This window comes from Nipponia nippon, unplaced genomic scaffold (assembly GCF_047370975.1).
Source record: "Nipponia nippon isolate SJK-2023a ecotype South Korea unplaced genomic scaffold, ASM4737097v1 scaffold_25, whole genome shotgun sequence".
Lineage (NCBI taxonomy): Eukaryota > Metazoa > Chordata > Aves > Pelecaniformes > Threskiornithidae > Nipponia > Nipponia nippon.
This window is the reverse complement of record NW_028262342.1, coordinates 6389038-6405394: the sequence shown is the minus strand read 5'-3', so window position 1 is coordinate 6405394 and position 16357 is coordinate 6389038. Positions and strand designations below refer to the sequence as shown.

The 16357-nt window shown below is 64.9% G+C and overlaps 2 protein-coding genes across 6 annotated transcripts; one reads left to right on the top strand and one right to left on the bottom strand.

The window, feature by feature from the left end:
* Positions 1–1052: 1052 nt before the first annotated feature.
* On the top strand, positions 1053–8530 carry PRICKLE4 (prickle planar cell polarity protein 4). Its single transcript, XM_087762235.1, has 8 exons — positions 1053–1268; positions 5555–5707; positions 5906–6013; positions 6094–6231; positions 6336–6536; positions 6794–6980; positions 7157–7474; positions 7758–8530. Exons 2-8 carry the CDS (start codon positions 5558–5560, stop codon positions 8243–8245), a joined length of 1590 nt encoding a protein of 529 aa, XP_087618361.1. The 5' UTR covers positions 1053–1268; positions 5555–5557; the 3' UTR covers positions 8246–8530.
* A 770-nt stretch (positions 8531–9300) lies between these two features.
* Positions 9301–15772, bottom strand: LOC148055279 (uncharacterized). 5 transcript variants are annotated; one of them, XM_087762194.1, is made up of 14 exons: positions 14360–14465; positions 13669–13776; positions 13262–13375; positions 12886–13047; positions 12637–12798; positions 12325–12416; positions 11990–12126; positions 11697–11854; positions 11456–11587; positions 11059–11175; positions 10688–10900; positions 10372–10530; positions 9654–9761; positions 9301–9580 (listed from the first exon to the last, which is right to left on the bottom strand). In XM_087762194.1, the coding sequence occupies exons 2-14, from the start codon at positions 13708–13710 to the stop codon at positions 9398–9400; spliced, it is 1779 nt and encodes a 592-aa protein (XP_087618320.1). In that variant the 5' UTR covers positions 13711–13776; positions 14360–14465; the 3' UTR covers positions 9301–9397. The 5 variants fall into 5 exon arrangements, with proteins under 5 accessions (XP_087618320.1, XP_087618315.1, XP_087618317.1 ...); XM_087762189.1 differs by lacking the exon at positions 14360–14465 and adding an exon at positions 15276–15772 and having other exon boundaries at positions 9304–9580; XM_087762191.1 differs by lacking the exon at positions 14360–14465 and adding an exon at positions 15276–15772 and having other exon boundaries at positions 9305–9580; positions 10450–10530.
* Positions 15773–16357: the final 585 nt, after the last annotated feature.

The following is a 16357-nucleotide window of genomic DNA, read 5'->3' as shown; positions in this document are numbered from 1 at the left end:
TGCAGCGCTGGCTCCGCAGCCGGCTGGGACCCCTCTGCGGGGAAGCGGAGACTCGCCTGCCCCTTCTTCTTTTCCTCCTGCTTCTTCCCCTGCCTGGGCGATTTTGCAGAGATATAAACGACCAGTGAGCAGTGCGACAACCCGTGCACCAGCACGGCTCTGCACGGCCTCTCCCAGCAGCGCCACCGGCTTGCCGTGGAGCCCGGCCACCTCCTCTGACAAATTCCCATCACGGTACAGATTTAGACTGCGGTCCTGACCCTGGTCCCAGGGACCTACATAATGCACGAGCCACCTGCACCCCTTGGGGCTCCCAAGGGAGCCCCCAAACAAGAGGCAGCTCCTGCGCAGCAAGGTGCTCGGGCCACGCGGGGCTGCTCCAGCCCCTGCAGACGCGGGGTTTGGTGGATGCTGTGTCTGTCCCCATCCCCAGAGCCGCATCAGCAGGCAGGAAAATCTTATGGCATGCGAGAAATACACAGAAATACAACAAAGATGCTCTGCCTTGTGTCAGAGGCTCTGATAAATTTTACCCTGACTCTTGCCCGAGTGCTTGCTGCAGCCGAAGCCTCTAAATGGCTTTTAGGAGACTCGTCAGGTGTTCGGGACTTGGGAAAACTGGGACATCCTGACTTGCCTCTGGCTAACTCCTTTGTGAGAGCCCAGCCAAAGTTTCTCCACCTCTAAATTGGGGTGTAATGACACTTCCCCTCTTTCATGAAGCTTCGACTCTTTCTGATCTAGGCAGGAAAATAAATCACCGCGTGGATCATAAAAACCATCAAAACGGCAACCTGGGGTGAACTGAGCCGCAGATGGAGGGAAGGGCGCGGACGCTCGGAAAATGAGAGGCAGCGAGAAAAACAGATGTCATCTGCAGCTCCTTCCCCTGTAGGGTTAACATACACCCCCTCCGCCACCCTTTGCTCTTCCCCTCCCCGCCTGCCGCTGCGGTTCCCTGCCATTGGCTGTCTCTGTCGGTTTAGGCTAAAAAGCCTGTAATTAGGACCCCGGCTGACACAGATCCAGTTTCCTGGGCAGGCAGATTTAAAAAAAAAAAGAGAGAAAGAGAGAGAGAGAGAAAAAAAATTGTTTCCCTGACTGAGCTTGGATGTTTTCCTTTCGCTTTGCAAAGTTTTCCCTGCTCAGCCTCCACTCGCTCACCTCCCCCGGAGCCGGGCGGGACGGCGGCGGCCGGAGCGGGGCTGGAGCGGCCGGCGGAGCCCGGAGCGGCGGCCCCCGGGTGCCGGGCCGCGGGGAAGGGGCAGGTAGGTGAGGCTGGAAGGGTTTCCCGGGGCCGGTTCTCCGAGCTACGAGCTGAGCTGGAGCGGGGGGAGAAGGCGCTTGGGAGCCGGGGGGCACCGGAGAGTCCCCGTCCGGGAAGCGCTGCAAGGGGAAGGGGAGGCGAACGAGGGGAGAGGGAGGGTTTTTTGGCTGTTCTTCTCTGGGAGAAATACACGGGGGGAGCAGAATGGTACCGCTGCCCCCGCGGGCTTTGTTTTTGGGAAAACGTCCGCTGAGAGCAGGACGCGGCGCCGGCTCCATCGTGCGGGCGCTGCCAGCCCGGCCACCTCCAGAGCGGGCGGGAGCACGGGCACGGGGCTGGCGGGGCGGCCCGGCTCCCGCGGCCAGCCGGGCTCTCCGCGGAGGGCTGTTGGCTCCGCCGTCCCTCCTGCGCCCGGGCTTTAGGCGGGAATGGGGTGTTTTGGGGCTGGCGATGGAGCTTTCCGCTGGAGGCGGCCGGACCCCGTCACACACCGACGGGCCGGGATGAAATCCGGTGGCCGCGGGGGCGAGGTGGGGTGGCGGGTCTCGGCTCGTGCCCGCGGATGTACGAACGGCTGCGTTACAGCAGGTTGATGGGTTACCGCTCCCCGCCGAGCCGGGGCAGCCGGCCGCGCCTGCACTCGCGGGGTGGGGGAAAACCCACTGAGAGATCCCTTTGCAGCACTGGCACGTCCCCCCGTGAGCTACAGGCCACAGCGCTGGCCACGGTCCCCTCCGGTGACGCGGAGGACATGGTGCCATATGGCTGAGCAGGATGCTGAGGCCCCCCCATCATCTGGGGGGCTGCGCTGACCCTGTCCCTCCACGCTGCGGGCCCACGGGACGGCTGTACCCAGCCAGCGGCACCCAAGCGTTGCTCCACCTCACGCCATCCCAGGTCCAAAAGCCACCGCGGGCTCCTTCACGAGACAGGCTCCAGCTGGGGCAGCACGGCAGGACTAGCTGCTCCGGCTCGCCCTGCCAGACCTCAGCTTATCTCGCCCCAGAAGAGCTGCATCTTTGTTGCTCTGCATCTTTATTTCCACGTACCTTCATTGCAGCTGTGTTGACAGGAGCTCAAGCAAAAACAGGTTATCCCGTGGGTGAGGTGGTGAATACAGAGCTCTGCCTCTGAAAGCTGCCAGTGCTTTTGGGTGCTTGAAAGGGGATCTGGTCTTTTCGGTGACGGTGAGCTGCTGGGTTTCCTCGGGGTTGTGGAGCTGGGGAGTGTTTGGTGCTTCTGAAAAATAGGCTAGAGGGGTCCGAAAGTGGGTCTTCTGAGATGGAAAAGTGACTTTAGAAAACCAAAGGCTGCAGCAGAGACGCGGATCAGCCCCTGCCCGTGCCAGGAACAGGGAGCCTGCGCTGAATGCGAATGGGCCGGGGTGGCTGCACTGCAAGTTAATGGGTGACCTTGGCAGGAGAGGGATGGGAGCCTGCACCCGCTCCCGCAGCCAGCTGGAGACTGGGGCTGCTCCCGGGGAGCCAAAGAGGATTAATATTCCCGTGAATTTTAGCCTCTTGCTCCCAGGGAGCTGCGACTGCTTTGCAAAGGGCTGCAGCTACTGTGGGAAATGTGCTCGGAGCAGGAAGGGGAATCCTGCAGGGCCACTGAGCCAGGCAGTGCCAGCACCGGGACCGGAGCCTGGATGGCCGTTTGCAGCCTGGCAAATGCCAGAAGGCTGTGAGCAGGCAGGGAAATTGCCCATCCTTCGGGGAGCACAAGGGAGCTGAGCGATCGCAGTCTGGAGGAGCTCCCACGGGCAGGACAAGAGACTTTTAAAGCAAAGGCAAATGACAGCCAGTGGCACGCAGCCTGCCCGACTGGTCCCTCACACGTCCCTTCTGGGGGGACGCACCTCCAGCGCTCGGCTCTGCGCTGGCAGGGAGAGCGGCTCCCCAAAGCGCCCGCCTGCCATCCCCCCCGATGCCTGGTCCGGGCTCTCCTGTCCCTGTTTTTGAGGGCAGGGGCAGGCAGGGAGCATCCCTGTATCCCTTTTGCAGGCCAGCAGGGAAGAGCAATAGCAGGACTGCCTGGAGGCGGCGAGGGAGGGCAGGAAGGAAGAGGGGACAAGGATGGGGAGCAGAGGAGCCGGACCTGTTGGGGCTGCCTGGCTCCTTAGCATGGGAGGCGCATACCACTGTCATTGTCTGGGGCTAATTACAGGGACTTGCCTACAGCCCAGACAGCTGCCAGCCGGAGTAATCACATCAAACCGGGCTGGGCTGGGCTCTCCAGCGCAGCCCCATGGATTCACAGCAGCCAGGAGCCCTGCCCTCTCTGCTTTCTCCCAGCATCACCCCACTGGGCTCCCTGCTGAGGGCCCTGGGACGAGGTGCCCCGTGCACCCTGCCGCGGGGCTGGGGCTGCGCAGGGACCACCAGCTCTGCTGAGTCCCCGGAGCATCGGAGGGGTCTAATTACAGCAAAGCCCCAACAGATTAGACAAATGCAGCTTGGAGGCTTAATAAGCCAAGCACAGCCCGGGACTGCCATCCGCCTCCCGCGGGAAGGGAAAAGCAGGGACACGTGTTACCCAAACAAGGCAGCAGCAGTGCTGGGGCCAGTCACCGAGCCCACGGAGGTCCCCACTCAGCAGCCCCAGGGACACGTGCGATCCTCCTGCACAGCTCTAGAGCCAAGGCTGGTTACTGGCCCAACACCAGTGGTGGTACAGTGGTCCTTCACCAAGTCAGCAAGGCCAGGGCTCTCTTTGGGCCGCAGGTTGTTTCATCCCTGTGCAGGTCCTAGAGCTGAGCACAGCTTTAAAAGCACCACGCAACCAGGCCTGCGGTCTTTCTGGACTAACCCCCGGGCTGGCAGACCCCAAGCCCCAGGAAGGAGCAAGCAGCCCTTTTGTTTTCTCCCGCTGATTAGTCAAATTTGCGGTGTTAATCATTGACCCAGGTGCATGGCAGGGAGACCTGAGCTGCCTGGGCTGATCCCACCGGCTCCCAGCTGCAGAGGTGGCCACATTTGGGTGCAACATCCCGGCACCCCAAGGTGCCGCATAGGAAGGGGCCGGTGCGGTGCAGGGAGCACCCTGGGAGCAGGGGCTGAGCCGGGGGTGTGGAAGCGGTTCAGTGGGAGCAGTGGGGACGTGGCTGCTGGTGCTGGCCAGGACAGCCCTGGCAGCGTGGGCAGGGGGGATAAACCAGATGTGCAGAAGTACCAGCCCAGTGCGGAGCAGTGAACTGGTCCTCATGGTGGCAGTGATGCAGGAGGACCAAGGCGGCTGGCTGGGAGGTTACCACCCCTCAACCCTCAGCCTGGGCCCGTGCCAAGCCGCTTGCTGTATAAAACACTTTCCGGAGCAGCTGATCAGTCTATGGTGGGCCCGGCATGGGGTGAATCCAGGGCTGTCCTGGGGTTGCAGCACCTTGGTTGCAGCACCCCGACTTGCCCCCGGCGCAGTGGCTCAGCTCCATCCCACCCGCATCCCACCCTGGCTCCCCACGCCAGGGCGGGAAGCGTGGGCAGAGGGCGTCGGGCTCTGGGCCGGCGTCCAGGGAGCCCCAGGAGCCACCGCATCGCCATCTCGCCTTTGTTTTGGAAAGCCAGGCCAGGAAGGAAGCGAGCGGTGAAAAGCGCCATGTGGGGAGGAGGGGACGGACCGGACGGGTTTCCACTGCGTAACCATTAGCCAGGCGAGGTGGTGGTGGCTGGGCGAGCCGGCCGCCCAGGCAGGAACAGCCGCTCAGGGCAGAACAATAGCAGCCCGAGGGGAATAAATTATTTTCCACTGAATTGGGCTAGACCTCAGTCTCCTCCCACTGCCCTGCTCAGGGACCGGCCACTAGACCGGGGATTAGCCGTGCCAGCAAAGGACTGGCGGCAGCCAGGGAAAATCTCCCGCTGTGGGTGAGTGAACGGCTGGTGCCATTTCCCAAAACTTGTTTCAGCTTGAGCACGGACACGCGGGGTCTTCCCTGCCCAGCTTTAACCCATCACCATCCCGTCAGCGCCTACCGCTTGGCAGACAAAGCCCCAGCCCTGCCGAGCACCCGTGCCCTCAGCGTGGGTTTGCTTATAACCCCACAGAGAAAGGGGCAGCCCCCAAAAGCCCTTGGACTTCTGCAGGGGTTCAGCCAAGGTCAAGGTTGTGGCGGTGCTGAGCATCGTCCTGGCTGGACCTGCCCGGGGTCCCTCCCCGGGACGAGGGGCTGCTCATCCTGCCATGGCATGGAGAAGGTCCACACTGGGCCAGTGGGACGATACATGTCCTGGGGCTGGGCCCCTGCTCCCTGCCTCACCGAGGGTCTCACCAGCTCTGATCCCCTCTCCCCAGCTCATGTCCCTGCCAAGCCCTGCATGGCCCCAGCGAGAGGAGCCACCCCCCTGCGGCACCGCCACCGGCCTCCCACCAGCCTCGTCTGACAGCGACTCTGGCTGTGCCCTGGAAGAGTACCCGGAGCCCCCCGCGGACCCCGCACCCCCCGAGGTGGGCAGCGCCCCGGCTCTCGCGGGGCTCCCTTTGCTCCCTGCTCCCCCCAGCCCTGCGGGTGCCATCCACGGGCGGTACCCACAGCCCAGCACGCCCAGCCCTGGGATGAAACGCACATTTTAGCAACCTCGAGCAATGCAGCTTAATCCCCCTAAAAATCTGCTTGTGTTTCTCTCTCCTGCGCGACATCCCAAGGTCCCGGCATGCTTTGGCACCCGCTCGCCGCAGCCTGCCTCTCCCGACGACAGGATCCGGCTCCGCACCAGAGCCCTCCTGCAGCAGCTGCCTCCTCAGGACTGCGATGTAAGACACGTATCTGTTGGGTGCTGCCCACCCTGGGCTTCACCCGCCGCGCGTCCCCTCACCTCCGCCTCCCCATGCAGGAGCGGTACTGCCCCGACCTTGCGGAGGAGGAGAGGAGGCAGCTACGAGCGTTCAGCGCCCGACGGAGACGGGAGGCCCTGGGGCAGGGGCTGGCATGTCCCGTGCCAGGTCCCTGCCATGGCTGTCCCTGCAAGAAGGTGAGGTGTCCCCTCCCCTGGCACCAGGCAGCACCCATTCCCCAGTGGGGACCCGTCCCCAGAAGCCAGCCTGACCCCAAACCCCGCGTCCCTCTGCCTTGCAGTGTGGCAGGAGGCTGAACAAAGGGGACCCAGGGATTTCGGCATCTCGGCTGGGGGACCAGTTCTGGCACCCGTCCTGCTTCTCCTGCCACTTCTGCCACCAGCCCCTGGTGGACCTCATCTACTTCCAGCAGGACGGGAGGATCTACTGCGGCCGGCACCACGCCGAGCTCTTCCGACCCCGCTGTGCCTCCTGCGACCAGGTGGGTGCCGGGCAGGGGAGAGGCTTTTACCTTCCTTTTGCTGTTGTTAAAAGCTCCTGTGCCTGGCCGGGGGCTGCAAATGCAGCAAGCGCCGATGATGGGCAGGAGGAAAGGTTCCTTCCTGAGCTCTGCAGAGAGCCCCATGCCCGTGCCAAGGCACGGGGACTCCTCCTTTCTCCTTGGCACAGCAAAGCATCCTCCGGGCTATGAGTTTTCTAGCTGGGTGCTTAGAGGATGGGTCGTTTGCCCCCCTCCAGCTGATCTTCATGGAGGAGTGCATCGAGGCGGAGGGCCGGCGCTGGCACCTGGAGCACTTCTGCTGCCTGGAGTGTGACGTGCCCCTGCGCGGGCAGCGCTACGTGATGAAGAGCGGCCGGCCCTGCTGCTGTGGCTGCTTTGAGAGCCTCTTCGCTGAGCTGTGCCAGGCCTGCGGGGACCCCATCGGTATGGCCCCTGTCTCCCCTTCCCCGGGGCAGGGCACAGCGGGGCTTCCCTGCCCGGGCAGGTGGGACGTGGGCTGGGAGGGCTGCGGAGCCAGAGCCCCGCGGCTCGCTGCAGAGGATGGGTTTTGGCACGCGGTGGTGGGAAGAGCCTCCCCTTCATCCGCGGTTGCCCCTCAGGTGCTGACAGCGAGGAGGCCACCCACCAAGGGCTGCACTGGCATGCCCGAGCTGCCTGCTTCTGCTGCAGCCTCTGCCGAAAGCCGCTGCACGGGCAGCCCCTCACCTCCCGCCGCGGCCGGCTCTTCTGCTCCGAGACCTGCAGCCTGGGACGGGACACATCCTCCACCGCTTCCGACTCCTCCGACTCAGCTTTTGCCTCGGCCCCGTCCCCTGACTCGACGCCCCTCTCCCGAGCCGGCCCCGCCAGCAGGACGGCGCCGGGGACGGGCAGCACCTTGGCACCCGGGGACTGCAGGCAGCGGGTGGAAGGGGCAGGTAGGGATCCTGCTTCTCTGCTTGCTACATGGCGGGAGGGGAGCGGGAGGAAAACCAGGCTCTGCTCAGCCCCTGGCTACTTTATGGGGAATGGCGCACGGGTGCAGCCCAACCCAGGGCTGGAGCAGCAGCGACAACCCCCCAGCCCACCTCCCGCAGGAGGGCGAGCGCTGGCAGCTGGGGTTTGGTACCACCACCAAGGCAGCCCTGGCTGCGTGAGGGGCTGTGGCAAGGCAGGCTCAGCTTTCCCTGTCCTCACTGATCCCTGCTTGCCTTCTTCCAGAGGCATTTCTGGATCAGGCCTCCGTGCATCCAGCATTCAGGAGCCTGGAGGACCGCGGAGCAGCCGCTAAGGAGCGGAGCAGGGATGCTGCGCACGCAGGGATGCTGGGACCACCGGCCGGACACCCCTCTGGCAGCCAGCCCAGTGCAGGGGGTCCCAGTGGGCCTGGAGCCCCCAGCCACCTGGTTTTGGGGGGCCCTGACCCCCGAACACCCGCAGGCAATGGAAACCCACACTTTCGAGCGGGCATAGCCCCTGCCCAACACAGCGCACAGCCGGAGGACATTGACCTGCAGGACATCACGGAGGAGGATGACTCCTGGTGTCCCACCTGCTCTTCATCTTCGGACTCGGACGAAGAGGGTTTCTTCTTTGGGAAGCCCATCCCCAAGCCGGGGATGAGTTCCCTGGGCAGGGAGCCCGTGGGGAGGGCTGGGGGCAGGACGGCGAAGCCACGGGGCAGCAGCAAGCACTGCAGCGTGTCCTAGCAGCGGGGACTGGGGGTCCTCGACCAGCACTGCTGTCCTGCCAGCCCCTGCCGGGTCCTGCCAGCCCCTGCCATGGTCTCAACATGCTCCAAGCACGTTTTGGATGCGGCCCAAGGCTGGTGGGGAGAAGCTGCTGGGATCCTTCCCCCCGGCAGCTGCTGGCAAAGCACAGCCTGCAATTCCTGCCAGCCTCTCCCGCAATTAGGAACAGGTAAAGCAGGTAGGGAGCTGAGAGCCGGCAGCTCGCACCAGGGCTCCCATCTCCGACGAGGCGGCAGCGCTGGAGAGCGGCCGCGCACAGGGGAGGGTGGAGGGGTGCTTAAGACAAGGGCAGCTGCCTGCATCGCCCCGCTGCGGGGCTGCTGCTGGGGCCCCATAGGGACAGGAGGGGTGCTGGGTGCCAGGGCTGGATCCTTCCCGGGGACACCTCCTTGAAGGATGACCGCCACTGCCAGATGCTCTCCATCCCTGGTGGCACCCTGTCCCCCTGCCACCACGGGGAGAGGATGAGGGGGGCAGCTCTGCTGCTGCCGATGACGATGCTCCAATAAAGTTCAGCTGAAATCTGAACGCAGGAGAGCCACCACACATCTGCCCCGTTCCTCCCCGCCCCAGGGTCACTGCGGTACTGACCATGCCACCAGAGCAGCGTGATCCCCAGGGGTGGCCCCTGCCCTCTGCCACAGCCGGGGCCCCCACGGTGGGTTCACTGCGGGACCCCTACCTCACCTGCCCCAGGAGAGCAGGGCCAGAGCGATGGCAGAGCAAGGGCTGCAAAGATCACAGCTGGTTTATTTTTAGATTTAAAACCAAGAACAACCCCTGGGGTTTTGGGGCACATCCCTGTGAAGCAGGAATGGAGCGAGGAGCTGGGGCAGAGGGGAGCTCCCCACAGCCACTCTCCCTCCCACCACCCTCCAGTAAAACCAGCTCCCCCTTTTACTGCACATACAGGTCTGGGCAGGGCTAAAACTAAGCACCCCCCCTCCTCCATCTCCAAGAGAGATTGTGGGACGGTGCCAACACATCCATACCACCTTGACCCAAGGGCTCAGCACCATCACCAGCACCCCAATGCACTGGAACAGCCCCCCATCACCCCCCAACCCTGCTGGCAAGAAGGGGTGTCCAGCCGCTCCCCCCGCTCCCCCCTCAGCGGCTGAGGGTGGCTGAGTCGTAGCTGTTGATGAAGTCCTCCAGCTCCTGGAGGTGATGGATCCGGCCCTGGCGGAGGTTGGCCCTCAGCGCCAGCCCCAGCGCCGCCTCCATGGAGGGCTCCTTCTGCAGCAGCATCGTGGCCACCACCGCGATGGTCAGGCTGAACTGCTGGTACGACTGCAGGGGAGCGGCATGTGGTCAGCATGGGGCATCCCAAAACCTCCCTTGGCCAGGGGCCACCGGGACTCACCAGCTCGATCTCCTCCTTCCTGGCGAGGACGGCGGCAGAGCGGAGGTCCGTGCTGGGCAGGGAGGACATCGGGAGCACGGAGCAGAGCTGGCGCTGGCCGCCTGCAGCCTGGGCAGTGGAAGAGGCGAGGAAGGGTCAGATGCTTCAAAGGGGAGAGGGACTGGGCAAGGCTGGGGCCAAACTGGGGCTGCTGGCACCAACTGCCAGCCAGGAACCGGTCACCCTGCTGGGGGACCCGCTGGGACCCTGGCTCCCCGGGGTGCTAGTTTGCCACCCTTCCCTCGGGTGCGGAAGCCCCCTGCCCCCCCCAACCCCAGCCCTGGCAGCATCGCCGCCGAGAGCCCCGCTAGCAGATTTCTCTTCCCCATCAGGCAGTAATTAAGCCACTCTGCAATGCTCTCGTTTGCTTCGTTAAAGCTCGAGTCCCAGGGTCGTTCACGCTCCAGCACGCTCTCAAGCCTCTAGTTATGTTTTTGGCCTTTCTCCCAGCTGTCCCCCGTTTATCGGCATCTCCGGCGCAGCCAGCACCGGGGCTGACACGGGCTCTGCCTCCAGACAAAGCAGCGCTTTAACAGCAGCCCGTAATCCTGCAAGCGGAGAGGCCAGAGGGATCCCACTGCTCCTGGGCTATGGCAGCATCCCGGAGCCCAGGGCAGCCGCCCTGCGTGGGGACGCCTCAGGGTGAGCGCGAGGGAGCGGAGGCACCCTGACCCCGTACCGGCTTCGCTTCACCGGCCCCAGGAGGGTGCTGGGACCCTGGTGAGGTCTCTGGTGCGGTGCGGATATCGGAGCAAACCTGGCTGGGCTGTGCGTCAGGCTCTGTGGCAGCTCCTGATGGGACCTGTGAGGTTTTGGATGGCTGAAGGCCACCTAGAAGCTGTGGGAGAGAAAGTGGCTGGGGAAGGAAGGCAGCAGCCGTGCAGGAGTGGGGGAGCCAGCGCTGCCAGCACGTCCCTGCCCGCAGCAGTGGCCTCGGTGGGCTCTCCCCAGGGCGGGACGTGCCATGGAGCTGCCCACCACGCTCCGACACCCACCCCATCGCAGGCAGCTTCTGCCTCGGCTTCTCCAGCTCCACTCGGCTGACGCTGCCGGCCCCGGGAACACAGGCAGAGCTCAGCACCCACCTCTCCAGCGGAGCCGGCTGCCGTGCGGACCCTCTTGGCAGGCTCCGGAGGGGCTGTTGGACTGTGAGGACGTGACCTGCCACCTGCGCCAGCCTCAGGGACGCTTTGGCTGCATGGCTCTACCTGTGCAAAGCATTACAGATGCATTGCAGAGCCTATGGCGAGGGCTGGCCACGCCACGCAGGCAAGGGGAAAAACGAGGTTTGCAAAGGGGACTGCAAGCTCCCACCTCCCCCCGGGGACTCCTTTTAGGAGGGCAGAGGAGATGCATTAGCTTGTACCTCCAGGTGCTCCTCCGTCCCGGCAGAGCTCTCCTCCGGCGGCACCGGCTCTGTTTCCAAAGCAGAGGGGCCCTGGCCGTGGCTGCCCGCAGGTTTCTGCCTGGCTCCCAGCTCAACCTGGGGACACACAACGGCATGAAACCGGGCCACATCTGGCCTGGGGAGAAGAGCTGGGGGACAGGATGATGCTAAAACCCAAAGGAAACCAGGGGGCTTTGCAGCCCCAGAGAAGTGTCAGGAAAATGCCTGTGCCTGGCAAAGAGACAGCGAGGCGAAGAGCCAAAGGGCTGGATGAGAGAGAAGGGAGATGTTGCACTGGCCGAAGAGACCCCCGAGCCGGGCGCCCCCAGGGGTGCGAGCAGCCCTGCCTGCCCCCAGGAGAGGGGTGCTCTCCTACCGGCGTCGCTCCTGCTGCCGGCTCCGGCTCCGCGGCCTCTGCTGCAGCCTGGGGATCAGTGGCCGGGCTCTTCTGAGGGGTGCCGGCCGATCGGGGGGGCTCCAGGACCTTCCTGCTCACCGCCAGCGGGCTCTGGGGGAAACCATGCTGGTTGGGGGCACAGCAGCACCGTGCAGGGCTCAGACCGTGCAAACTCGTGTCACTGCTGGGTGCTGGGATCGGGGGGGTAAAAACCCACAACCTGAGCCGTCTGCTCCTTGCTCTGCGCACCACCTTGGAAGGACATAAGTGACTGGGGAGGATCAGGGTGCCGCTGCTCTTTTTTGATCCGGGGGCCGGGGCCGGGCAGCTGGCTCATCCCAGAGAGGGAAGGAGAGGACCTGGAGGATGGCTGATTCCCTGCAGAGCGAGAAACACAACGGGAGTGACTCCTTTCTCTGCCCGAGGAGACGCTGGCAAGTACTGCAGAGACGCTGGCGAGCATGGCGTGGGGCCCCTCGCAGCCCCGGCAGCCGGGACAGGGTCGGCACAAACCTCTGGAGGGCCAGGGACACGGGACGCGCTGGACCAAGGTTAACTCTCGGTGGCCACGGTGAGGGCGTCGGCAGCGTTTCCCACCCAGGCCACGATAGCCCCAGGACAGGCGGTCATCCTGGAAGCCACCTCGCTCCCTGCAGTGGCAAAGGCAGCCCCAGGGGGGGATTTAGGCTGGAAGGGGTCTCCGGTGCAAACCCCCCCACCCTGAGCAGGGCCAGCTTCAACGCTGCATCACCCCTTGGCTGTGCACCGGGGCAGAGCCTGGCCCCCGCGCCCCTGCTCGCCACCCCGCAGCTGCACGGACCCCCGTGCCCCTCGCCACGGACACCCACCCTGGCAGGCTGGCGGGGGGCCGGGGTGGGTGCCGCTCCTCATCGGGGAATTCAAGCCAGGCAAAGCAGCCGGGGCCGGGCAGCGGCGGCTCCTGCGGGGAAGGGGGTGGGTTTAGACACGGAGCAGGACAGGGGATGTTGTGACTGCAGATCAGAGAAGCTGAGCTGCCGCTGCTCCCAGCACCGTGCAGGGAAACTTGTCCCTGTGCACTGTCCTTGTCACCAGGGCAGCGAATGGCTCCTGCCACTTCACCCGATCCCTGCCCTCGGTCCCGCGGGCGCTGCCACCCCCCCGGCCCACCACCCCCTCACCAGTTGCCAGGCCTCCCCCAAGAAGTCCCCAGGTCCTCGGTTGTCTTCTCTGTCATCCCAAGGGTGGGGTGGGGGACAGTCGCGGGGTGCCCATCTCCTGTCCTCCTTGGTCCAGGGGAAGTCGGCAGGGCCAGGGAAGGGTCTGGGGTCCCAGAGACCGGGCTGCAATGGCAGATCACCGCCGGTGAGGATGGTGGCACGCTGCGGGTAGCCACGCAGCTGCCACCCCCCAGCCCACCACCCCCTCACCGAGCGCCAGCCCTCTTCGAAGCAGTCCTCAGGTCCTCGGCCATCTCCTCCGTTGTCCCAGGGGGGCGGCGGGGGACACTCGTGGGGTGCCCATCTCCTGTCCTCCTCATTCCCATGGAAGTCAGCAGGGCCAGGGAAGGGTCTGGGGTCCCAGGGACAGGGCTGCAACAGCAGATCACCGCCGGTGAGGACGGCAGCTCGCTGGGGTGTTTCGGTTTTGCTGCGGTTCCTCTTCCCTGCCACAGCCCTCAGCTCTTTCTGCTTCTCCTGCTCCCAGGGGAGCCTCAGTTTTGGCCACCCCAGATTTGTAGGTGAACCCTGACAGTGCCGCCTCCCCTCGCTGAATGGCTGCTCATCCCGGCCCCTGCCCTCTTACCGGCCGCCATCTGCCTCTGCCTCTCCCGTGCTGGTGCTCCCAGGGCGGCTCGTCCCAGACGTCCTGGGGCCCGCGAGCGTGGGGCAGTGGTGGTCCTGCCTGCCACGGACTGGGCTGTGGAGAGGGCACAGGGAGCCGAAAGCAGGATGAGACCCTCACCTTTGCCCTTGCACCGGCTGGATGCTGAGCCGGGACAGGGAGCCAGGAGCCTGTCCACCTTCCTCTCCTGGCCAAGGTCCCAGACGATTCCCAATTCTTCCCCCTACCCCAGCGATGCTCTCCTGGCTACCCGGCCTCCCGATTGATGGAGCAGCGGGCACCCATCCTTGCCCCGTAAAGCTCCCCCGCTCCCAGCCACACCGGCAGCTCCAGCTGCGTGGCAGCAGGAGGGCTGCAAAACCACCTACCTCCCTGGGGAAGCCCCTCCTGCAGCCCAGCGGTGAGAACATCCCGCCAAAAGCTCCTCCTGGCCCTGGTCCCAGTGAGGAAAGGGCCCCTGGGAGGTCAGCACCCAGCTGCAAAGGGAGAGGCGAGGGTGAGCACGTCCCACGGGACGTCACTGCCGGCTCGAGGACGGCTGCCGGCCAGGTGCCACCTGCAGCGCTCCCGGCTCCGCCGAGCCCCGAGCGCTGGGTCACCTCCAGGGCCACATGGCATCGCCGCCAGCGAGGACCTGCAGGAGATGGGAGAGCTGGGGGCCACACGGACCCGCTCCCCATCCCAGGAGGGGACACGGGTCCTGGCAATGCCGGGGCAGCTCCTTCGGCACCGGGTACCCACGCACCCTGCCCGAAGCGGCTCCCCTTGCCCGCCCGAGCCTCCGCTTGCTCGCAGCCACGTTGCAATCGCCCTGTGCAAACTGCACAGGTCACAGCACCCAGCAGCACCACCCCGCTATTGTCCCGCGGGATCCCGGCCGAGCCGCGCTCCCTCCCTGGCACCGGAGCAGGACGAGTCGCCCGCCGGGTGTTAACGGCAGGAGTTGACGGCAGCACAGGCACCACCCTGTGTCTCACAGGGCAGCAGGGACCACGCTAGGGCAGCAGGGAGAGCAAGAGAACGAAAAATAACACTTTTGTCCCCAAAGCGAGGTTCTACCTGGCGGGTCGGTGCCAGGCGGCCCCGGAGAGCGGCGGGCCCGCCCCGAGGGGTGCAGCTCCGAGGGTGCCGGCCGGGCACCCCGCGCCCCAGCCCCGCTCCCGGCGGCCCCTCGCCCCCGGGCTACCGGATCCCCCACCCCCCGCCCTGGCTGCGTGCAAACCAATAGCGAGCGAACGCTGATGGCAGCCAGGTGCTAATTCCCCCTCCAGGGAGCTCCCTGGGAGCCCTCCAGAGCACTCGATTTCCCTTCCTTGAAAGCCAGGCTGCAATACCCCCAGGAGCTTTTACTCCTGTTTGCAGAGCGTCGCCTTACGCCGATTCCAGCTGCTGAGAATAAAGCCTCGCTAACAGGGGAGCACAGACAGGGACAGACCCCCCACTCCCCGAGGGGAGTACAGACCCCAGGCAGCACCTCTTCTCAAGCCAGCCTCCGATAAGCAGGGACAGCCAAATTCCTCCGGTTATCTGAGATCCCTCAGCAAACCTGGTTTAAAGCAGAGTTTGATGCAAGACCTGCAAACTCTGCAGCGCATCAGCCTCTGGGTGCAGCCCCTGTTCCTGCTCCGTCCCGCCTCTGCCGCTGCACCGAGCAAGGGGGGACCCCGCATCCCCAGGGCACAGAGCAGCCGTGCAAGGGGGGACCCCGCATCCCCAGGGCACAGAGCAGCTGTGCATGCCCACACCCCCAGCACCTGCCTCCATCCAGCTCCACCATCACCTGGATGAGCCACATGGTCCCCAGGATGCTCCCAGCATTGTGCTGGGGGGGTTGGGGGAACAGGACCCCCCAGGGCCATGGCACAGGGATGCGGGGATGAGGAGGGGAAGGGGAAGGGGGAGATGAGGGTCCAAGAGAGCGCGGTGGCCCCAGCAGGACAGGCCCAGCAGGAAGGGACGCTGCCATCGCACCCACCTTTGCTGACGCCGGGAGGCCGAAGAGCAGCGTGCCCAGCGCCCCGCTCGCCGGGCACGGCCGGCTCTAGCACCAGGGCAGCTGGGAGGCTGCGGCTCAGTGCCGCCAGGCTCGCCCAGGGCGGCTCCAGGCCGACGTGCCGCTGAAGTCGCCCGTGTCCGTTCACCCTCTAGCACCACAGCCGGGTTTGAGCCCTGCTCGCAGCATCGCCACGCCCCAGCAGCCCCGGGGTCGGAGCCCGCTGCGGCTCAGAGGGTTTCCCAAGCCTGCTGCTGGTCTGACACATCTCCTGCGGCAGCCAGGCACTGGGCACCTCTGCCCGGCACCTACAGCGTCTCCTCCTCCCTATTTCCCTGCGTTCCCACAGGGAATGGCTCTCCCAGGAGCTGGTTAGCACCAGCCAGATGTGTTAGTACAAGGTACAGGCATCTCGCCCGGCCCCGCGATGAGACGCATCACCTTCCCGATGCTTAATGAACATCTGCATCGTGTCAGGGTCTGACAGCAGCGGGAGGTTTTGTTGGGGGCTGGGAACGCTTTGATAACAAGCTGGTTTGAACTGGTCTGCCCAGCAATGCAAACTCCTGCATCAACACGGAGTGTGAAGACGAGTTTGCGACCTTGCAGGAACGTGGGAGGAGATAAGGGAGAACAGGGAGGCTTGGGGTGAGCTCGCTGCTGCCAAATGTTAGCAACAGAGGAGATAAAAGGGAAAGCCCAAAGTCTGAGGTGGAGTAAAATCCTTCAAAGATGGCAAACAAGCAGTGCTCTTCGCCGGGACGGGGCAGCCCGTGGCTGCCACGCTGGGAGCAATGCTGCTCCCACCGGGCAGATAACACGCAGCTTCCCAGCTGGTTGGTTAATTATAGTCTCTAATAGCTATACATCAATTAACTAACTGGGTGGATCAATTAGCTCTTTGAGATTTGGGAAAGGAATACAGCAGCAGGGACAAACGCGGCTGGAGCCGGGATGGCCGGTGTCGCGGTACGCCCCCCTCGAGGGCTCCCTGACCCCACGGCTGGTGCACGGCTTCTCACCAGAGCCTGGCTTGTGGCCTGGGTGTCCCCAAAGGGGAGGGT

Coding starts and splice junctions, on each gene's coding strand:
- PRICKLE4 (XM_087762235.1), top strand. CDS start 5,558: ATGTCCCTGCCAAGCCCTGCATGGCCCCAGCGAGAGGAGCCACCCCCC. Junction 6,232..6,335: donor ATGGCTGTCCCTGCAAGAAG/GTGAGGTGTCCC, acceptor TCTGCCTTGCAG/TGTGGCAGGAGGCTGAACAA. Junction 6,981..7,156: donor GGCCTGCGGGGACCCCATCG/GTATGGCCCCTG, acceptor GTTGCCCCTCAG/GTGCTGACAGCGAGGAGGCC.
- LOC148055279 (XM_087762189.1), bottom strand. CDS start 13,710: ATGTTCTCACCGCTGGGCTGCAGGAGGGGCTTCCCCAGGGAG. Junction 12,127..12,324: donor CCCCCCGCCAGCCTGCCAGG/GTGGGTGTCCGT, acceptor TTGCCACTGCAG/GGAGCGAGGTGGCTTCCAGG. Junction 10,531..10,687: donor CAGAAGCTGCCTGCGATGGG/GTGGGTGTCGGA, acceptor TCTCTCCCACAG/CTTCTAGGTGGCCTTCAGCC.